The sequence below is a fragment of the Cetorhinus maximus genome, chromosome 11 (assembly GCF_964194155.1).
Source record: "Cetorhinus maximus chromosome 11, sCetMax3.hap1.1, whole genome shotgun sequence".
Classification (NCBI taxonomy): Eukaryota; Metazoa; Chordata; class Chondrichthyes; order Lamniformes; family Cetorhinidae; genus Cetorhinus; species Cetorhinus maximus.
In genome coordinates this window covers 89,621,954-89,646,004 of record NC_135889.1, presented here as the reverse complement: position 1 = coordinate 89,646,004, position 24,051 = coordinate 89,621,954, and the positions used below count along the sequence as shown (strand labels likewise).

At 43.0% G+C, this 24,051-nt stretch overlaps 1 protein-coding gene across 6 annotated transcripts in view; it reads right to left on the bottom strand.

Annotated features, from left to right (window-relative positions):
• The window catches only part of LOC144686770 (solute carrier family 35 member F5-like), a 138,261-nt gene that overhangs the window by 90,544 nt on the left and 23,666 nt on the right, over positions 1–24,051 (bottom strand). For all 6 annotated transcript variants that reach the window (XM_078552414.1, XM_078552420.1, XM_078552416.1 and 3 more), the window contains 3 exons: positions 17,055–17,189; positions 16,686–16,748; positions 4,060–4,132 (listed from right to left, as the gene is read on the bottom strand). In XM_078552414.1, the coding sequence (XP_078408540.1) occupies positions 4,060–4,132; positions 16,686–16,748; positions 17,055–17,189 (271 nt within the window). The remainder of the gene's footprint in view (positions 1–4,059; positions 4,133–16,685; positions 16,749–17,054; positions 17,190–24,051) is intronic.

Here is a 24,051-nt window from a genome sequence, read left to right as displayed (position 1 = left end):
CGTCTTCACATTGAGGATACCCTCCATTGTGTTGTGTGGCACTACCACCGTGCTAAATGGGATAGATTTTGAGTAGATCTCGCAACTCAAGACTGGGCATCCATGAGGTGCTGTGGGCCATCAGCAGCAGCAGAATTGTACTCAAACACAATCTGTAACCTCATGGCCTGGCATATCTCCCATTCTACCATTACCATCAAGCCAGGGGATCAACCCTGGTCCAATGAAGTGTGCAGGAGGGCATGCCAGGAGCAGCACCAGGCATACCTAAAAATGAGGTGAAAACTTGGTGAAGCTATAATGTAGGACTACTTACATGCCAAACAGCATAAGCAGCAAGTGATAGATAGAGCTAAGCGATCCCACAGCCAATGGATCAGATCTAAGCTCTGCATTCCTGCCACATCTGGTCGTGAATTTTGGTGAACAATTAAACCACTCACTGGAAGAGGAGGCTCCACAGATATCCCCAACATCAATGATGGAGGAGCCCAGCACATCAGTGCAAAATATAAGGTTGAAGCATTTGCTACAACCCTCAGCCAAAGTGACGAATGGATGATCCATCTTGGCCTCCTCCTGAGGTCCCCAGCAACACAGATGGCAGTCTTCAGCCAATTCGACTCACTCTATGTGATATCAAGAAATGGCTGAAGGCACTGGATAGTGCAAAGGCTATGGAACCTGACAATATTCTGGCAATAGTACTGAAAACTTGTGCTCCAGAACTTGCCGTGCCCCCAGCCAAGCTGTTCCAGTACAACTACAACAATGGCATCTACCCGGCTCTGTGGAAAATTGCCCAGGTATGTCCTGTACGCATCAAACAGGACAAATCCAACACGGCCAAATACTGCCCCATTGGTCTACTCTCGAACACCAATTAAGTAATGGAAGGGGTCACCAACAGTGCTATCAAGCTGCACTTGCTCAGCAATAACCTGCGCACTGATGCCCAGTTTGGTCCGCCAGGGCCACTCAGCTCCTGACTTCATTACAGCCTTGGTTCAAACATGGACAAAAGAGCTGAACTCCCATGGTGAGGTGGAAGTGACTGCCCTTGACATCAAGGCCGCATTTGACCGAGTGTGGCACCAAGGAGCCCTAGCAAAAGTGGAGTCAATGGGAATCAGAGGGAAAACTCTCCATTGGTTGGAGTCATACCTAGCACAAAGGAAGATGGTTGTGGTTGTTGGGGGTCAGTCCTCTCAGCTCCAGAACATCACTGCAGGTGTTCCTCAGGGTAGTGTCCTCAGCCCAACCATCTTCAGCTGCTTCATCAATGACCTTCCTTCTATCATAAGGTCAGAAATGGGAATGTTCGCTGATGATTGCACAATGTTCGGCACCATTTGCGACTCCTCAGATACTGAAGCAGTCCATGTCCAAATGCAGCAAGACCTGGACTATATCCAGACTTGGGCTGACAATTGGCAAGTAACATTCGCGCCACACAAGTGGCAGGCAATGACCATCTCAAACAAGAGAGTATCCAACCATCACCCTTTGATGTTCAATGGCATTACCATCACTGAATCCCCCACTATCAACATCCTGGGGGTTACCATTGACCAGAAACTGAACTGGACTAGCCATATAAATACATTGGCTACAAGAGCAGGTCAGAGGCTAGGAATCCTGCGATGAGTAACTCACATCCTGACTCCCCAAAGTCTGTCCACCATTTACAAGACACAAGTCAGGATTGTGTTGGAATACTCCCCACTTGCCTGGATGAGTGCAGCTCCCACAACACTCAAGAACACTCAACACTCATCCAGGACAAAGCAGCCTGCTTGATTGGCACCACATCCACAAACATTCACTCCCTTCACCACCAACGCACAGTAGCAGCAGTGTGTACCATCTGCAAGATGCACTGCAGGAATTCACCAAGGCTCCTTTGACAGCACCTTCCAAACCCACGACCACTACAATCTAGAACGACAAGGGCAGCAGATAGATGGGAACACCACCACCTGGAAGTTCCCCTCCAAGTCACTCACCAACCTGACTTGGAAAAATATCGCCGTTCTTTAACTGTCGCTGGGACAAAATCCTGGAACTCCTTTCTTAACAGCACTGAGAGTGTACATAACTACACCACATGGACTGCAGCGGTTCAAGAAGGCAGCTCACCACCACCTTCTCAAAGGCAACTAAAGAAGGGCAATCAATGCTGGCCCAGCTTGTGAAGCCCTCATCCCATGAATGAATAAAAAAAAATTCTAGAAACTGATGTAGCTGTTGACAATCTGTGCAAAGCATGCTTTAAGGAACATTCTTAATGTCCAAACATCTGAACATCATTCAAGAGTAAGTCAATGCACCAGGTACAGATGTGGATATGTTATGCATTTATTTCTCCCCCATTGCCACACCCCACCACCCTCACCCTGCTCTCCCCAGAAGATGTCTGCTCAAATTGTAGTTGAGGTCTGATTTGAAAGATAAAGCACAGTATATTCTAGTACATACTGGCAGCAGATAACACTTTCCAACTCATCATAACGGGGATTCCTGTCAGTCTGAATAGGACATAATTTGAGCTACACTAGAAAAAGTTACAAAAGTGAAAAGATATTTATAAACCAGCATAGGAAACAAGACAAAAAAAGCATTCATGTCTTTTCTGTTACTATGATGCACCAGGAGCACCTAATGGACCATTACCACCTAATATTGACAAAACATGACATAATCTATTCTACGGACATTGACTCAAGAATAAATCCATGCCTTCAATTTCAGATGCCAATGATTCACACATACAGAGATCAAATTATGAAATGGTCTTGTGGCAGACATTGAGCAAAGCCTTTTCCCAGTCTATCTTCTGAATTTGGCAAAGGCTGGATAATGACAGAGAGCTATTTACGTCTCTTCTTAGAAGGAAGGTTCCTACACATCAAACAATATCACTATTTGTGACCTTGAAGTGCTTAGTTTCAAACTGAAGTTATGCGGTATTGGCCTGCACAGTTAATGGCAAGCTGCATATAGATTTTTAACCTGCTTTGAACTGACATAATCCAATTAAACAACTCTTGCTAGATAACTCTGCTGACAACACTGAATAGCATAGTAGCTATAGAAAGGGAGAATTGTTATAATTGGAAAATAGATTTATTTTAAGTTCAATCTGAGAAAAAAGAGGAATTACAGCATTGTGTGCTTCTCATTTGTGCAACAGAAGGAGAAACGGAACACTGTGCTCATCCAACATGGAAAAATGTGGTGAAAAAAAAAAAGGAAAAGCTGGCTGGAATGGGGTACAGAAAATATGATCAAAAGAGAGGGTTTTGAGGGGTGGAATTTGGCCAGATGGATTAGGTAAAGAATTCCAGAGGAAAGGAACATAATGGCAGAACCAATGGATACCAACAATGGACAGGAGACACTGAGGTGAGAAGCCTTGTTTTGGAGCACTAGTGAACTTGTGCAAAAATGAAAGGTAGGAAGAGATCACCAAGGAAGGGAATACTATGCAAATGTAAGTTGTTTTTGTTGTTAAATTTCCAGCAATAACTTGCATTTATATAACATCTTTGGGGTAGTGAAATGTCTGAAGACATGTCACAGGAGCAATCAAGCAAAAGTTGACACCTGAGCCAAAGACAGATAATAGAATGGGTGACTGAAAGCTTGGTCAAAGAGCTATTAAGGAGCACCTCAAAAAAGAGAGGTACAAGTTATGGAGAGAATTCCAGATATTAGGGCCAGATATTATAATATTCCAGAAATAATATTCCAGAATTTATGTGGGACAAAAGAAGGGGGGGATGTGCAATAGGCCAGAGTTGGAGAAACACAGAGTTCCTGGAGGGTTAAAGGGTTGCAGGGTGTTACAGAGATGGGGAGGGATAAGACTATGGAGGGAGTGAACAGGAAGAAGAGAACTTTAAAGCTGAACTGTTGGTATACTGTGATCCAATGCATGTTAACGCACACAGGTGTAATGAGAAAATGGGGCTGTGACATATTTTTATCAAAATGATCGAATCCTTACATTAGTCTGCATTTCATGATGTGGATTAAGTATCTTAAGCTAAAACCTACCTGTGGTGTTGTCATTATTGGCTTTTTCATTGGCTGAATCATGAAATTTCACTGGGATATAAAGTGGTTCACTCTGCAAAACAAATTAAAAATAAAATTTCTGGTGACAAGTTAAGCATATTATATTTCTGTACTGATATTTCTACAAATGACCTGCAGATATTTGATTGTTCAAAAGCAAAATATTACAGACACTAGGGGGAGAATTTTCTTCCCGTTAGGCGGGCTGTGCAGGAGCGCACGCAGGCATGGGCCGGTGCGCAGCTAATTGCCGCCCACAATCGGCTGTGCGCCGCCATTTTACGTGGGCAGCATGACGCATACCCGGAAGTGCTCAGCGCTACCTCTGTGGGCCGGGGGAGGAGAGAGAGTCTCCCTGAGGCATGGAGCTGCCTCAGGGAGATTAATTTCATTCTCAAAAATTGAAAGAAAGAATAGATAAAATTATTTATTGTCACATGAGCTGGGACATGTTTATGAATTTTGTTGAAACGTTTTATTGAATTTATAAACCCTTCATGAAACCTCATCCTGCCCGTGGATGAGGTTCCATGAAAAATGGGAAGGCCGCCTGGGCTCTTCGCCTGCCCGCCAACCGTAAGGTTGGACGGGCAGCCCAGACAATTAGTTTAATTAGATTATTGATGGCCTTAACAGGCCTTTGAGTTTGGCGGGCGCACAGCTGACTCCGGTGTTTGCTCGCCAAACTGAAGATCGGAATGATGCGCAGTGATGTCGGGATAGAGAGAGAGAGAGTGAGTGTACACGTTTCAGGTCGTGACCTTTCAGAACACAAGAATTCGTAGGAGTAGGCCATTCGGTGCCTTGAGCCTCCTCTGCCAATCAATAAGATCACAACTGATCTGACTGTGGTCTCAATGCCACTTTCCTATCTGCTCCCCCTATAAGCCTTGATTCAAAGTAACCTTTGAGTGAAGACTAGGAGTTTGGTGATATGAGAGTTTTAGGTGTTAATTTTGTTCTTAAATTTTGCTCTTAAAATTTAATTTAGTCTGTAATTAGCAGTAAGTGGAAAGTACTGTGTAAGCAGGCTAAGTTCTTTCTTTCTTGCAGTTTAGACAGGGTAAACTTGCTCTCAGCTGTGGGAGCTGAGTAGTTAATTAGCTAACTGGTTGAATCTGGTTACAGTAGCCTCAGTTCAGTTTGCTATAAAATTTAGGGTTGTTTAGTGCAGCTTTGGCAAATGATGTGCAGCTAACCAACTGAATGAAGATTTGGAGTTTGGTGAGAGGGGAGTTGGGAGGAGGAGTTATTAGTTTCCTCCTTCTATTTTTCTCACCCTGTAGAAATTGGTTCTTGCTCCATTACAGGGAAAGGAGCTAGCTGTTTGGTGAGTATCTGGTAAGCGGGTAAGTTCTATTCTATCCCTAAGGTTTAAAATAGTACACAGTTTGGTGGTAAAGTTAACAAAATATAGAAGAAGCATCAGAAATAAGTGATTAATATAATTATTTATTTAAAACACATTAAGGGTGGCAGGACAAGTGATGTGTCAAGGCTGCAGCATGTGGGAGCGCCTGGAAACGTTGTGATCCAGGGCAAACACATCTGCAGTAAGTGTTTGCGGCTTGAGGAACTTTGGCTCAGAGTCATTGACCTGGAGGCTGAACTGCAGATTCTGGGACACGTCAGAAAGGGGAAAGTTACTTGGATGCTTTATACCAGGAGGCAGTCACACCATTTAGGATAGGGTCTGCTGATTTGTTCAGTGGCCAAGGACAGGAGGGTGTGATTGCAAGTGAGGCAGGTAAGGGGATCCAGAGGGCAGGAGTGGGAGCCTCTGCAATTGTCCAACAGGTTTGAGATTCTCTCAGCTTGTTTGGGTGAGAGTGGGGGCTGCAGGGTGGATGAGCAAACTGGCCACGGCACTGTGGTACAGGAAGCCATCCAAGTCGGGGAAGCAAAAAGGAATGTAGTGGTAGTAGGGGACAGCATCGTAAGGGGAATTGACACTGTTCTCTGTAGCAAAGAGCGAGAGTCCAGGTGGCTTTGTTGCCTGCCCGGTGCTAGGATTTGGGACATTTGTTCAAGGCTGAAGAGCAACTTGCACTGGGAGGGGAAGGATCCAGTGGTCATGGTCCATTTAGGTACAACACAGGCAGGATGAGGAAGGAAGCTTTGAATAGTCATTATGATGAGCTAGGCACCAAATTAAGTAGCAGAACCTCAAAGGTAGTTATTTCTGGATTATTACCTGAGTCACATTCAAATTGGCATAGGACAAATAAGATTAGAGAGATGAATGCATGGCTCAAAGACTGGTGTGGGAGAAGTGGGTTCTGGTTTGTGGGGCACTGGCACCAGTATTGAGGAAAGTGGGATCTGTACTATTGGGACAGTCTACACTTGAACCGTGCTGAGGCTGGTGTACTCGCAAGGCATCTAGCTAGGGAAGTAGAGAGGGTTTTAATCTAAATAGTGGGGCAAGGGATCAAAGTTAGGAAGATGTGGTAAATCAAAGAGGATAAAAGAGCGTGAGGAGAGCAGCGGAAACACAGGATAAAAGAGTGAGAAGACATATCTTGTTGTTAAGAAGCATATAACCTTAGTTGTCAGTGGTACTAGCATTCAATAAACACAGTAAATTGTAGCATAAATAGGAAGAAAGTAATTAAAGTAAATTAAATAACATAAGTTAGAATGGTGGGGCAGGTTTTGTGTTGCAGCTGAAAGATGTGGGTTCTTTTGGACGTCAAAGCGATCCATGACAAACACGTCTGCAGGAAGTGTAAGCAGCTTGAGGAATTCCGGATCAGGATTATTAATCTGGAAGCCAACACGAAGACACTGCGCAACATAAGGGAGGGAGAGAATTACCTGGATACTTTGTTCCAGAAGACCGTCACAACTCTTAGAAGAGGGTCATCTGTTTTGGTAAGCAGTGAGGCAGGTAATGGGACTGAACAGACAGTAGTAGAGGAACCTCAGACTTTGCAATTGTCAAACAGGTTTGAAGTGCTCACAACCTGTGTAGATGAAAGCGAAGTCTGAAGGAAAGCGAAGATGGATGAGCTGGCTGGCCATGGCACTGTGGTACAGGAAATTCAAGTGAAGTGAGCAAAAAGGAATGCAGTGGTAATAGGGGATAGTATAGTGAGGGGGATTGATACTGTTCTCTGCAGCAAAGAGAGAGTCCAAACGGCTATGTTGCCTGCCCGGTGCCAGGGTTTGGGATATCTGCTCAGGGAGAAAAATTTGCAGTGGGAAGGGGAGGATCCAGTTGCCCTGGTCCATATAGGTACCAACGACATGGGTAGAACTAGGAAAGAGGTTTCTGCAAAGTCAATATGAGGAGCTAGGTACCAAATTAAGAAGCAGAACCTCAAAGGCAATAATCTCTAGATTATTAACTGAGTCACCTGCAAATTGGCACAGGGCAAATAAGATGAGAGATGAATGTGTGGCTCAAAGATAGGTGTGGAAGAAGTGGGTTCCGGTTTGTGGGGCACTGGCATCAGTACTGGGGAAAGTGGGGGCTGTACTGTTGGGACAGTTTACACCTGAACCATGCTGGGGCGAGTGTCCTTGCAAATCGCATAACTAGGGAAATAGAGGGGGCTTTAAACTATAAACAAGCTTGGGTAGATGTAGCAATTCAAGGTGTAGAGTCAAGACAGGACAGCAAAATAGTAGTATGAGAAATTAGGGTCAGAGAATGGCAGGAAGGGCAGAGTGAGAAGTCATAAGAATACATCAACAATCAAGACTAGATGTTACAATTGTAACAAGACAAAACTGAAGGCTCTCTATCTGAATGCACATGGCATTCATAACAAAGTAAATGAATTGATGGCCCATATTGAAGTAATAAACGTGATCTGATAGCAATTATGGAGGTGTGGCTGCAGGCCGACAAAGATTGGGTCCTTAATATTGAAGGGTACATGACATTCAAGAAGAATAGGAAGCTAGGTAAATGTGGAGGAATAGCACTGTTAATCAAAGAGGGCATTGGTGCATTAGTTAGAGATGACCTTGGTTCAGGAGATCAGTATGTAGAATTGGTTTAGGTGGAGATGAGGAATAGTAGGGGGAAAAAGTCATTAGTGAGAGTGGTCTACAGGCCCCCTAACAGGAATAGGACAAAGTATTCAAGAGAAAATATTGTGTGTTTGTGATAAAGGGACAACAATAATCATGGGTGATTTTAATCTACACATAAACTGGAAAAATCAGAATGGCAGTAGTAGCCTGGATAAGGAATTCCTAGAATGCTTTTGAGATTGTGCTGCTCTAAGATACTTTTGGGAACTAACCAGAGAGCAGGTTAAATTAGACTTGGTATTGTGTAACGTGACAGGATTAATTAATGACCTCAGAGTAAAGGTACCTGTTGGTAGCAGCCACCGCAATATGATTGAATTTTATATCCAGTTTCAAAGGGAGAAGAGCAAGTCTTAGACTCGTATCTTAAACGTAAATAAGGGCAACTATGTGGGGATGAAAGCTGAGCAGCTGAAGTGAACTGGAAAACAATGCTAGAGGATGGATCAATAGAAAAGCAGTGGCAGACATCTAAGGGGATATTTCAAAGCATTCAGAATAGTACATTCCGACTATAAATAAAAATTCTAAGGGGAGGACCCACCATCCGTGGTTATCTAGAGATGTTAAGGAGAGCATCAAACTTAAGGCAAAAGCATACAACTCCTCAAAATTGAGTGGCAGGACAGATGATTGAACAGAATATAAAGAACGGCAGAGAATGGCTAAAAGGTTAATCAGGAAAAAGAAATTAGAGTACGAGAGGAAGCTAGCTAGAAATGTAAAATGGATAGCAAGCGTTCCTATAGGTATTTAAAAAGGAAAAGAGTAAGTAAAGTGAGTGTTGGTCCTCTAGAGAGTGACAGTGGGGAGTTAATAGTCGATAATATGGAAATGGTGGAAGAAATGAACAAATATTTTGCTTCTGTGTTCACTATAAATATTTTGCTTCTGTGTTCACTACAGAGGATACAAAAATCATTCCAGTAATAGCTGCAAATCAGGAGGTGAACAGGGGAAAGGAACTTGGTGAAATTGAATTGATAAGAGAAACGGTACTGAGCAAATTGATGGAGCTGCAGGCTGGTAAGTCTCTGGGTCCTGATGGACTACATCCTAGGGTCTTAAGACGTGGCTAATGAGATAGTTGATGTGCTGGTTTTAATTTTCCAAAATTCACTAGATTCTGGAAAGGTTCCATCAGATTGGAAAGTAGCAAATATTACCCCTCTATTCAAGAAGGGAGGGAGGCAGAAAACAGGAAACTATAGGCCAGTTAGCTTGATGTCTGTTATGAGCAAGTTATTAGAATCGATCATTCAGGAGGTTATAGCTGCGCACTTAGAACAGCTCAAGCCAATTGGGAAGAGTCAGCATAGTTTTGTAAAAGGAAAATCATGTTTAACCAATTTATTGGAGTTTTTTGAACGAGTAACATGTGCCTGTAGATGTACTGTACTTGGATTTCCAGAAGGCATTTGATAAGGTGCCACATCAAAGATTATTACAGAAAATAAAAGCGCATGGTGTAGTGGGTAACATATTAGCATGGATAGAAGATTGGCTGGCAGAAAGTAGAGATTATGCATAAATGGGTAGTTCTCTGATTGGCAGGATGTGCTGAGTGGAGTCCCACAGGTGTCTGTACTGGGGCCTTGACTTTTTATGACTTACATCAATGACTTAGATGAGGGGAGTGAAGACATGGTAGCTAAATTTGCAGATGATACAAAGCTAGGTAGGAAAGTATGTTGTGAAGAGGACATTAGGAGGTTGCAGATGGATATAGATAGGTTGAGTGAGTGGGAAAAGATCTGGAAAAAGTAAATCAGCAAATAAGGCTAGACACTATGAAAATAATAAAAGAACAAAACTAAAGGTTCTGTATCTAAATGTACGTAGCATTCGAAACAAAACTGATGAACTGATAATGCAAATAGAAATAAATAAGTATGATTTGATAGCCATTACAGAGACATGGCTACAGTATGACATAGATTGGGACCTGAATATTGAAAGGTATGTGGCATTTAGGAAGGACAGGAAGTTAGAAAAAGGTGGAGGGGCAGCTCTGTTAATTAAAGATGGTATTAGCACGTTAGAGAGGGATGACCTTAGTTTTGGAAAGGTTGTAGAAGCAGTTTGGGTTCAGATGAGGAATGATAAAGGCAAGAAGTCACTTGTGGGAGTGGTGTACAGGCCCCCTAATTGTAACTACACAGTAGGACAGAGTATAAAAGAAGAAATAATGGGAGCTTGACAGAAAGGTATAGCAATAATCATGGGGGATTTTAATCTGCATATAGACTGGAAAAATCAGATGGGCAAAGGTAGAGTAGGTGAGGAGTTCATAGAATGTTTTTGGGTTAGTTTCTTAGAACAGCACATTCTGGAGCTAACCAGAAAGCAGGCTATACTAGACAGGATTAATTGACAACCTCCTAGTGAAGGCACCCCTGGGTAGCGGCAATCATAATATGATTGAATTTTACATTCATTTTGAGGGAGATACGAGTGCGTCCAAGGCTAGTATTTTAAACTTAAATAATGGCAATTATGAAGGCATGAAAGCAGAGCTAGCTAAAGTGAACTGGCAAATGAGGTTAAGGGATAGGTCAACAGAAGTTCAGTGGCAGACATTTAAAGGGATATTTCGGAATACACAATATATACATTCAATGCGAGAAAAATTCCAAGTGGAGGGCCCACCCATCCATGGTTAACTAAAAAAGTTAAAGACAGTATCAAAATTGAAGAAAAAGCATATAATTACACAAAGACATGAGGTAGGTCAGAAGATTGGAAAAAATATAAAGAACAATAAAGAATGACAAAAAGATTATTAAGGAAGGAAAAATGAAAGTGAGAGAAAGCTAGCTATGGATATTTAAATAAGAAAAGTTAACAAAGTGAGCGTTGGTCCCATAGAAAGTGGGTCTGGGGAATTGATAATAGAAAGTAGGGAAATGGAGGATGAATTAAACAGGTATTTTACTTTGGTCTCCACTATAGAGGACACAAGTAACATCCCAGAATTAGCTGTGAATCAGGAGATGGAAGGGAGGGAGGAATTTGCGAAAATTGCAATCACCAGGGAAGTGGTATTGAGCAAGTTGTTGGGGCTGTGTGCTGACAAATCCCCAAGTACAGATGGACTTCACCCTAAGGTCTTGAAAGAAGTGCCTAGTGAGATAGTTGATGAACTGGTTTTAAATTTCCAAAATTCCCTAGATTCAGGGAAGGTTGTATTAGATTAGAAAATAGCAAATATAACTCCTTTATTCAAAAAGGGAGACAGAAAGCAGGAAACTATAGGCCAGTTAACCTAACATTTTGTCATCGGGAAAATGTTAGAAGCTATTATTAAAGATGTTATAGCAGTGTATTTAGAAAAACTCAAGACAATCAGGCAGCATCAACATGGTTTTGTAAAAGGGAAATCATGTTTAACCAATTTATTGGAGTTCTTTGAAGGAGTTTCATGTGCTGTGGATAAAGGGAAACCGGTGGATGTACTGTACTTAGATTTCCAGAAGGAATTTGACAGTGCCACATCAAAGGTTATTGCAGAAAATTAAAGCTCATGGTGTAGGGGATAACATATTGGCATGGACAGAAGATTGGCTAGCTAACAGGAAGCAGAGACTTGGTATAAATGGGTCTTTTTCTGGTTGGCAGAATGTGATGAGTGGTGTGCCACAGGGATCAGTGCTGAGGCCTCAACTTTTTACAATTTATATAAATGACTTGGATGAAGGGACCGAAGGAATGGTTGCTAAATTTGCTGACGACACAAATATGGGTAGGGCCCTAAATTGTGAAGAGGACATAAGGAGGCTACAAAATGACATTGATAGGTTAAATGAGTGGGCAAAGATCTGGCAAATGGAGTATGTGGGCAAATGTGAAATTGTTCATTTTGGCAGGAAGAATAAAAAAGCTTATCTAAATGTTGAGACACTGCAGAGCTCTGAGATTCAGAGGGATCTGGATGTCCTAGTGCATGAATTTCGAAGGCTAGTATACAGGTACAGCAGGTAATTAGGAAGGTTAATAGAATGTTATCATTTATTGTGAGGGGAATTGATTACAAAAGTAGGGAGGTTATGCTTCAGTTGTACAGGGCATTGGTGAGACAACATCTGTGTTCAGTATTGGTCTCCTTATTTAAAGAAAGATGTAAATGCATTGGAAGCAGTTCAGAGAAGGTTTACTAGACGAATACCAGGAATGGGCGGGTTGTTTTATGAAGAAAAGCTGACAGATTAGGCTTGTATCCACTGAAGTTTAGAGTAATTGAAACCTTTAAGATCCTGAGGGGTCTTGACAGGGTGGATGTGGAGGCGATGTTTCCTCTTGTGAGAGAATCTAGAGCAGTTTAAAAATAAGGGGTCGCTCATTTAAGACCGAGATGAGAGAAATTTTTCTGGGGGTTGAGAGTTTTGGAACTCTTCCTCAAAAGGCAGTGGAAGCAGAGCCTTTGAATATTTTTAAGGCAGAGGTGGATAAATTCTTGGTAAGCAATTGGGTAAAAGGTTATCAGGGGTAGGCAGGAATGTGGGATTGAGCTTACATTCAGATCAGCCATTATCTTATTGAATGGAGGAGCAGGCTCGAGGGGCCGAGTGGCTTAATCCTGCTCCTAATTCGTATGATCATATGTACCTTATTGGATACCTTTTGGAAATCCAGGTACACCACATCCATCGGTTCCCCTTTATCCACATAACATATGACTCCAAAGAACTCTCATAAATGTCAAACATGGTTTTCCTTTTACAAAACCATGTTGACTCTGCCTGATTGTATTATGATTTTCTAAATGTCCTGCTATTACCTCCTTAATAATGGATGCTAGCACTTTCCATATGACAGGTGCTGGGCTAACTGGCCTACAATTTTCTGCTTTCTGTCTCCCTCCTTACTTGAATAGAGGAGTCACATTTGTGATTTTCTAATCTACTGGGACCTTTCCAGAATCTGGGGAATTTTGGAAGATCAAAACCAATGCATCTGCTATATCTGCCACTTATTTTAAGACCATGGAATGAAGGCCATGAGGTCCAGGTTCTTGTCAGCCTTTAGTTCTAATAGTTTTCCCAGTACCTTTTCCCTAGCGATTGTACAGCAGATGCTGAAGATCTGAAAAAAAAAAGTGTTGAAAAAACTCAGCAGGTCCGGCAGCAACTGTGGATAGAGAAACAGAGTTAATGTTTCGAGTCCAATATGACCCTTCTCCAGAACCCAGTAGGGATATAGCTTCAAACACATGTTACATCTCTCTGATGTTACATGCTGGAATTCCAATGCACTACTGCACCATCCATACTACCTTCATCAATCTATTTCAATCTGGAAACTCAAATGAGCATTAGAAGTTCTATTTTAGTTAGGGGGTTAAGTGCAGCTTTCTGGAGCCATAGCAAACAACAAGCTTTTGTAGCTCTGCCGGACAGAAGAGGCCATCTTAACCTCTGGGCTTCATTACTATCCAGGAACCATCTCCCACTTGAAGCCAGTCAAAATGATATGAAAACTGGGTGGCTGGGTCCCACTGCCAGGGACCCACGAGAATCATCACTGGCACCAAGTCATTGGGTGGACTGAGAGGTGCTCATTGTTGATGCAAGGGGGCAGAGCAGACCCCAAGGAGGATCACTCCTGCTGCAACTTCCACACATTTTTGAAGAAACTTACATTGCTTGGTCCCTTTTGCTTGGAACCATCACACAGCCCATGGTCAAATCAGATCAGAGTACAAATTACCCTGAAGTTTGTTTATTTATGAGGCTGATGATGGCTTGCAGTGAGGACCTCAAATGCTTCGCAAAAATTGGGAGTAAAACCATGACTGCCAAGTGTGCAGTGTCAATGGGGAAGTAATTACTCTGACCCTATTTGACCCCAGTCCCCACAAGTTCCCTTCTCATCAGGCATGAGGATTAAAATCCTGGTTTAGAAAACTACAAGTTTCAGTTTTGAGGCCAAGACATCGGGATGTAACTTACCAGCGTCGGATTTTGGGGAGTACCCCAAAGGTGTGCTGGGGAATCCCCTTCGGAAGTTCACAGGCAAGTGTTTGTGCGGCAATTGCACAGAAATGCAAACTTCCTCTGGGCCATTGCCCTGCATGGGAACCATCCGAAAATGCAATTTGAATTTCAAACTTCAGATGATTCCGGCCTTGTTACACAAATAGTTACTCAGAAACATCAGAAGAATAAAGACTTCTTCTAACTTCTGGGCAACTATTGTAAAGACCCAGACTGATCCCCTCCCCTTGGGACTACCCAGCATGGAACCCCCACACACATCCCTGAGCTCCTGCCAAATCCCCGACTATAACCCACCAGATGTTTGACCTCCCCCAACTCCCACCCATCCAAGGCCCAGCAACAACCCCCCCCCTCCCGCCCACCGACCTCTGTCCAACACCCCAACATCCCACTGAAGACCCACACCCCAACCCTCGCACACCACCCCCCTGAGCTCCAACAACCCCCACCCACCTCGAGCTCAGACTCACCCACTCACCGCCCCCCTGAGCTCTGGCCAACATTGTTCCCCCCACCCTCCCCCACCCCTGAGCTCCGGCCAATGCCGCTCCCTGCCCCCTCCTCCGGCTAACGCCACTCGCCCAACCTCCAAACCCCTCCCAGCCCCCCAATTCCTATCCAATTACCTTAGAGACTTACCTTCTCCCTGGCCTGTCAATTTCAATGGGACCTTTAAACTTACCTGGTTTATAGCAGCTCGTGAAAAATGGGGCTTGTCCTTCTTCAATCTGATGGAGCTGGACTGCGACACTGGGCTGCCTGGAGCTCGCCCGGCCTGAGTCGGAAGGTCAGGCAAGACAGGCATGAAAGAAAATCCATGCAGGTAATTGGGCACGGAGGGGCAATCTGATGTTGATTGCCACTGAGTAAGTTACGGCCCATTAACTAACAATAAATACCACAAAGCATTTACAGCACAGAAACAGGCTATTTGGCCCTCTCTTACCATTCTTCATCTAACCACATCAACATATCCATTGATTTTTTTTTTGATTGCTTATCTAGCTTCCCCTTAAATGCACCTAGGCAATTTGTCTCAAGTACTCCATGTGATAGAGTTTTGCATGCTAACCACTCCCTGGATAAAGAAGTTTCTCCTGAATTCCCTACTGAATTTAGTGGTGAGTGTCTTTTATTCATGACCCCTATTTCTGGTCTCACTCATGAGTGGAAATATCTTCCCTACATCTACCCTTTCAAACCCTTTCACAATCTTAAAGATGATGTAAAAGATTAGGTATCATCCAAGTAAAACTTTTTTTGCACCTTCTCCAGTGCCTCTCCATCCTTTTTATAGTACAGAGAGCAGAACTGTTCATAACATTCCTAGTGTAACCTGACCAAGGTTCTATATAAATTTTACATTGTTTATCTGATTTGGGATTCTACTCATCTAAAAATGAGCTGCAGTGCTTTGTTTGCTTTTTTTTATTGTCCTATTAACCTGCTTTACTACTTTTAGTGACTTGTACATCTACACCCTCAGATCCCTCCCTTTGTATGCATGTACACATGAGCACTATAACCATTAAGTGGGGATAGAGTTTCCACTCCATCAATCAGCAATCTGGGTGAAAATTGCACCTGAAATTGTGCTGGTTCTCTGAAATGAAAATAATGGGGCTGAATTTTTCCATTGGCAAGGGGGTGGGGCCCGCTTGCTGACACGGGATGACGTCGGGGGGCACTCCTGACGTCATCCCGCCCCATTTAAATCTTCAGGAAGGTGGGGGGACAGCGCGATCAGCTGTTCACCCGCCAACCTGTCAATGGGCAATTGAGGCCATTGACAGGATAATTAAAAAAATTAAAGGACCTGCCCGTCCAACCTTAAGGTTGGCGGGCAGGCCAGGAGCCCCAGCGGGCTTCTGAAAAAACATGAAACCTCATCCACCGGTGGGATGAAGTTTCATGTCGGTTTTAAAAAAGTTTAATAAAGTTTTTGTGCACTTTATTAACATGTCCCATTTCGTGTGACATTGTCACATGAGGGGGACATGGTAATGGTATATTTATTTTTCTATTTTTAAACTTTGAAAACCTTTCAGCGATCTCCAGGCACCACTTAGCCTCAGGGAGATGTGCGCTCTTTCGCACGCATGCATGAAAGAGCACGCATTCGCATTTGGGGAATCCCCCCACGCCCACACAGGAAGTGCATAGCGCTTCCCATCGGATGTCACTTAAAATGGTTGCAGGGCCCATTTCGGCAGCGGTGATCGGCTGCCCGCCCGCCCATCAAGGGCAAAATTCAGCCCATGGTTCATGTTTTGGCTCAAAATGACTTGCAGTATCATAAAGGTAAAAATCTTCCATGGACCAGCACAATCAGGTAGCATAAAAGGATGAAATTTGTTTTTCCAAAAAAATTTACTGCAAGGTTAGCCCATTTGAGACCGTAAGGCTAGGGCTCAAAATTGGAAGGCCCAATGAACTGTTTAAAGTATGCTCATATGCTCCTACAATACTAACAACTGAAGGCAATTACCAAACTATTTGAATGAAAGCTTTGATATATGAATTAACAGTATACATGCAAGGTAACTTATAACACTGAATACTCACCAAGGAATCATTTACACTACTGTCTGTAGTACAAGTTGCAAGATAGTTTTCAGCATCTGCAAACTTAAAAAGATTGAAAAACTTAATAAGGAAGCACCAGGAAACAGCTAACCATATTGATAAAATTGTCTTTAATCTGCTAAAATTAATAGTAATTAATCACAAATTCCTGTATAAGCATAGTTTGGATTGGATATTTACTGAAAGCCACAAATTACACAAACTTTTATATTAAATGTAGACATGCACACCTGCACTAAAATAAATCTGTAGTGACTGTATACAAAATATAATTTCTTACTGTAATTAATAGTTCTGCATATAAGGGCAGTTACACTTTATTTTCCCATACCAAAGAGGCCTACTTACCAATGCAACATGTCTTCCATTAGTACACTGCTCCCGCCAGGGCCTCCAAACAAGGAATCCAATGAGGTAAAGCACAAACATAGATGTTTTGGCAAATGTACTGAAGAAGGGTTTCTCATACTTTTTAAATATATACTGAAAAGAAGAAAAAGTTTTAAAACTTACAAATGCAATAAGTAGTTTTTTGACTGGATGTCACTTTAAGGATTTTATCTGCTTTCCAAACCCATGCACCCCTTCCCCAAAGAGCACAGTGTATTAAAATGCTTAATGTTTAAAGCAACAAAATATATCTTGCACATTCAATAATCTGTAATCACTTTTGCTGAGTCCATTTGCAGGTACTACAATGCTATATTGCAATCAATAATTTTACAAAAAAATAATTGTTTTTGCTCTGCTTATTATAGTTTAGTTGAATTCTAAGCTATAGTACTGTAAAATGAATCTAAAATCATCTATATACTGACAACTTCACATAACACATGTTTACATGGGGGAAAAAAATGGTTGAGTGAAAAGTGAAACAGGGGAACATACATAACCTCTTCAGAAACACACAGAATGATGATTCCCTTTGATTTTATTTTATTCATTCATGGGATGTGGGAGTCACTGACTAGGTCAGCATTTATTGCCCATCCCTAATGGGCCTTGAGATTGTGGTGGTGAGCTGTCATCTTGAACCGCTGCAGTCCATGTGCTGTAGGTATACCCACAGTGCTGTTAGGGAGGGGGTTCCAGGATTTTGATCCAGCAACAGTGAAGGAGTGGTGATATATTTCCAAGTCTGGATGGTGAGTGGCTTGGAGGGGAACTTCCAAGTGGTGGTGTTCCCATGTGTCTCCTGTCCTTGTGTAGATAATAGTGGTTATGAGTTGGGAAGGTGCTGTCAAAGGAACCTTGATGTGTTGCTGCAGTGCATCTTGTAGATGGTACACACTGCTGCCACTGTGCGTCGGTGGTGGAAGGAGTGAATGTTCGTGGATGGGGTGCCAAATCAAACGGCTGCTTTGTCCTGGATGGTGTCAAGAATTTTGAGTGTTGTTGGAGCTGCAGTCATCCAGGCAAGTGGAGACTATTCCATCACACTACTGACTTGTCCCTTGGAGATGGTGGAGAGCCTGTGGGGAATCAGGAGATAAGTTACTCAATGCAAAATTCCTAGCCTCTGGCCTGCTCTTTTGTCCAGTTCAGTTTCTGGTCAATGGTAACCTCCTTCCCTAGGCTGCTGATACAAGGGGAATTCTACGATGGTAATGCTATTGAAAGTCAAGGGGTGATGGTTAAATTCTCTCGTTGGAGATGGTCATTGCCTGCCACTTGTGTGGCACAAATGTTACTTGCCTCTTTTCATAAGAACATAATAACTAGGAGCAGGAGTAGGCAATTCAGTCCCTCGAGCCTGCCCTGCCATTCAATATGATCATGGTTGATCTCATTTCGACCTCAACTCCAATTTCCCGCCCTCTCCCCATAGCCTTTCAACCCATTACTAATTAAAAATCTGTTTAACTCCTCAAAATTATTCAGCGTCCTGGCACCCACTGCACTCTGAGGTAGTGAATTCCACAGATTCATGATCCTTTGAGAAAAGTAATTCCTCCTCATCTCTGATTTAAATCTACCACCTCTTAGCCTAAAACTATGGCCTCTTGTTCTAAAATGCCCCACAAGGGGAAACATCCACTCCACATCTACTTTGTCTATCCCTTTTAGCATCTTATACCTCAATTAGATCTCTTCTCATCCTTCTAAACTCTAGCAAGTATAGGCCCAAACTGCTCAATCTCTCCTAATAAGATAAGCCCTGCACCTCTGGAATTAATCTAGTGAACCTCCTCTGAACTGCCTCCAATGCAACTACATCCATCCTCAAGTAAGGGGGTAAAAACTGTGCACAGTACTCCAGGTGCGGTCTCACCAATGCCTTGTACAGTTGCAACAACACTTCCCTATTTTTATACTCTATTCCTTTGCAATAAATGCCAAAATTCCATTTGCCTTCCTTATTACCTGCATACTAGCTTTCAGCGATTCATGCACGAGGACACCCAGAACCCTCTGCACTGAAGCATTCTGAAGTTTCTCTCCATTTAAATAATAAATCGCCTTTTTATTCTTCTGACCAAAATGGGTAACCTCACACTTATCCATGTTAAACTCCATCTGCCAAATTTTGGCCCATTCTCCTAACCTGTCCATATCCATTTGCAATTTTCTTATTTCTTCATTGCAACTTACTTTCCCAACTATTTTGGTGTCACCTGCAAATTTAGCTATAGCACCTTCTATCCCTGAATCCATGTCATTAATATAGATTGTAAATAGTTGATGCCCAAGGACCGAACCCTGTGGCACCCCACTAGTTACAGCTTGTCATCCAGAAAAACACCCATGTATCCCGACTCTCTGCTTTCTGTTGGTTAGCCAATGCTCTATCCAAGTTAATATATTACCCCTAACTCCATATGATCATATTTTGTGTATTAATCTTTTGTGTGGCACCTTATCAAAGACCTTCTGGAAGTTCAGATATACTACACCTACAGGATCCCCATTATCCACTTTGCTTGTCACATCTTCAAAGAACTCTAGCAAATTAGTCAAACATGATTTACTCTTCTTAAAACCATGCTGACTCTGATGGATTGCATTTTGACTTTCCAAATGCCCCATTACTAATTCCTTAATAATGGATTCCAACAGTTTCCCAACGACAGAGGTTAAGCTAACTGGTTTGTAGTTTCCTATTTTCTGCCTCTGCCCTCCCCCCCGCCACTTTTTGAATAAGAGTGTTATATTAGCATTTTTCCAATCCACTGGAACCTTTCTAGAATCCAGGGAATTTTGGAATATTATAGCCAATGCATCCACTATCTCCGCTGCCGTTTCCTTTAAGACCCTGGGATGTAGGCCATCAGGTCCTGGGGACTTGTCACCCTTTAATGAGTTTGCTCAGTACTTTTTCTCTAGTGATGGTGATTGTTCTAAGTTCCTCCTTCTCTATACCCTCTGCACTACCTGTTACTATTGGGGTGGTACTAGTGTCCTCCAATGTGAAAACAGAGGCAAAATATTGATTAAGCGTCGCTGCCATTTCTGCTTTGCCCACTATTAACTCCCCAGTCTCAACCTCCAATCAGGGACCAACATTCACTTTAGCTACTCTTTCCTTTTATATACTTGTTGAAGCTTTTGCTATCAGTTTTTACATTTTGCGCTAGGTTTTTTTCATAATTTACCTTTGCTCTTTTTTTTAGTAACCCTTCGTTGATCTTTAAAAGTTTCCAAATCTTCCAGCCTGACACTGACCTTTGCAATTTGGCTTGCCTTATTTTTTACCTTTAACTTCCTTGCTTAGCCATGGATGCTTTTTTCCCCTCTAACCATCTTTCTTCCTCTTTGGAATATATTTTACTTGGGAAGAATTGAATATCTCCTTAAATATTTGCCACTGTTCATCGACTGTCCTACCTTGTAGTCTTCCGGCCCAGTCCACTAGGGTGAAATCTGCCCTCCTGCCTATGCAGTTACCTTTGTTTAACTCCAGAACACTAGTGTGGGACTCAAGTTTCTCGCTCTCAAACTGAACTTGAAATTCTAGCATGCTATGATCACTCTTCCCTAGAGGATCTTTTACTATGAGATCATTAATTAATCCCATCTCCTTACACAAAACCAAATCCAGAATAGCCTGCTCCCTGGTTGGTTCCACAACATATTGCTCCGAGAAACAATCTCTAATACACTCTATGAACTCGCAGCTACCCTTACCAATTTGATTAGTCCAGTCTATATGCATATTAAAATCACCCATGGTTATTGCCGTGGCTTTCTTATATGCTCCAAATATTTCCTGGTTTATGCTGTGCCCTACTGCTGAACGACTGTTTGGGGACCTGTAGATTACTCCCAGCAGGGACTTCTTTCCCTTGCTATTTCTTATCTCTACTCAGACTGACTCGACGTCTTGCTCTCCAGTGCCTATATCATTCCTCACTATAGCACTGATCTCTTCCTTTACTAACAAAGATACGGCACCTCATTTTCCTTCCTGCCTACCCTTTTTTTTAAAAATTAAAATTTGGATATTTTCCAGGTCTTTGCTGCATTTGGACACGAACTGCTTCAGCATCTGAGAAGAAGCAAATGGTGCTGAACATTGTGCAATCATCAGTCAACATTCCCACTTCTGACCTTATGATGGAAGGAAGGTCATTGACGAAGCAGCTGAGGATGGTTGGGCCTAGGATCTACCCTGAGGAATTCCTGCAGTGATGTCCTGGAACTGGGATGATTGACCTCCAACAACCACAATCCTCTTCCTTTATAGGAGGATAGGCTACGTATGACTACAACCAGCAAAGCATTTTCCCCCTGATTCCCATTGACTCTAGTTTTTTGCTAGGGCTTCTGGATTCCACACTCTGTCAAATGCGGCCTTGATGTCAATGGCAGTCACTCTCACCTCACCTCTGGAGTTCAGCTCTCTTGCCCATGTTTGAACCAAGGCTGTAATGCAGTCGGGAGCTGAGTGGCCCTGGCAGAACCCAAACTGGGTGTCAGTGAGCAGGTTATTGCAAAGCAAGTGCCGCTTAATAACACTGTTCATGACTCCTTCCATCACTTTACTGGTGATCGAGAGTAGATTAACGAGGCAGTAATTGGCCGGCTTGGATTTGTCCTGCATTTTGTGCACAGGACATAGCTGGGCAACTTTCGACATTAGACATTAAGACCATAAGACATAGGAGCAGAAATTAGGCCAGTCGGCCCATCGAGTCTGCTCCGCCATTCAATCATGGCTGATAAGTTTCTCAACCCCATTCTCCCACCTCCCTGTAACCTTTGATCCCCTTACCAATCAAGAACCTATCTATCTCGGTCTTAAATACACTCAATGACCTGGCCTCCACAGCCTTCTGTGGCAATGAATTCCATAGATTCACCACTCTCTGGCTAAAGAATGTTCTAAACTCTCTGTTCTAAAAGGTCTTCCCTTTACTCTGAGGCTGTGCCCTCGGGTCCTAGTCTCTCCTACTAATGGAAACATCTTCCCCACGTCCACTCTATCCAGGTCTTTCAGTATTCTGTAAGTTTCAATCAGATCCCCCCATATCCTTCTAAACTCCATCGAGTATAGACCCAGAGTCCTCAAACGTTCCTCATATGTTAAGCCTTTCATTCCTGGGATCATTCTCGTGAACCTCCTCTGGACCCTCTCCAGGGCCAGCACATCCTTCCTGAGATACGGGGCCCAAAATTGCTCACAATATTCTAAATGTGGTCTGACCAGAGCCTTATAAAGCCTCAGCAGCACATCCCTGCTTTTATGTTCTAGTCCTTTCGAAATAAATGCCAACATTGCATTTGCCTTCCTAACTACTGACTCAACCTGCAAGTTAACCTTAAGAGAATCCTGGACTAGGACTCCCAAGTCCCTTTGCACTCCAGATTTCTGAATTCTCTCCCCATTTAGAAAATAGTCTATGCCTCTATTCTTCCTACCAAGGTGTATGACCTCACACTTCCCCATGTTGTATTCCATCTGCCACTTCTTTGCCCATTCTCCTAACCTGTCCAAATCCTTCTGCAGCCTCCCCGCCTCCTCAATACTACCTGTCCCTCCACCCATCTTTGTGTCATCTGCAAACTTAGCCAGGATGCCCTCAGTTCCTTCATCTAGATCATTAATGTATAAAGTGAAAAGTTGTGGTCCCAACACTGACCCCTGCGGAACTCCACTAGTCACCGGCCACCATCCTGAGAAGGACCCCCTTATCCCCACTCTCTGCCTCCTGCCAGACAGCCAATCTTCTATCCATGCTAGTGCCTTGCATCTAACACCATGGGCTCTTATCTTACTGAGCAGCCTCCTGTGCGGCACCTTGTCAAAGGCCTTCTGGAAGTCCAAGTGGATAACATCCATTGGCTCTCCTTTGTCTAACCTACTCGTTACCTCCTCAAAGAATTCTAACAGATTTGTCAGGCATGACCTCCCCTTGATGAAACCATGCTGACTTTGCCTGATTTTACCATGCACTTCCAAGTATTCTGAAATCTCATCCTTAATAATGGACTCTAAAATCTTACCAACAACCGAGGTCAGGCTAATCGGCCTGTAATTTCCCGTCTTTTGCTTCACTCCCTTCTTAAACAGGGGGGTTACATTAGCAATTTTCCAGTCCTCTGGGACCCTCCCTGACTCCAGTGATTCCTGAAAGATCACCACTAACGCCTTCACTATCTCTTCAGCTATCTCCTTCAGAACTCTGGGGTGTAATCCATCTGGTCCAGGTTATTTATCCACCTTCAGACCTTTCAGTTTTCCTAGCACCTTCTCCTTGGTAATCGCCACCATACTCACCTCTGCCCCCCTCTGCCCCCCGACTCTCTTGATCTTTGGGGATGTTACTCGCGTCTTCGACTGTAAAGACTGATGCAAAGTACCTATTCAGTTCCTCCGCCATTTCTTTGTTCCCCACTACTACTTCTCCAGTGTCATTTTCCAGCGGTCCAATGTCCACTTTTGCCTCTCTCTTACCCTTTATATATCTAAAAAAACTCTTGCAATCTTCTTTTATATTACTGGCTAGTTTACCCTCATATTTAATCTTCTCCCTCCTTATTTCTTTTTTAGTTGTCCTCTGTTGGTCTTTGTAGGCTTCCCAATCCTCTGGTTTCCCACTGCTCTTCACTGCATTGTATGCTTTCTCTTTAGCTTTTATGCTGTCCCTGACTTCCCTTGTCAGCCATGGTTGCCTCGTCCTCCCTTTAATATGCTTCTTCTTCCTAGGGATGAATTTTTGCTGTGTCTCCCAAATTACTCCCAGAAACTCCTGCCATTGCTGTTCCACTGTCTTTCCTGCTAGGCTCATCTCCCAGGCAATTCTGGCCAGCTCCTCCCTCATGCCTCTGTAGTTGCCTTTATTCAACTGTAATACCGTTACATCTGATTCCAGCTTTTTCCTCTCAAATTGCAGGGTAAATTCTA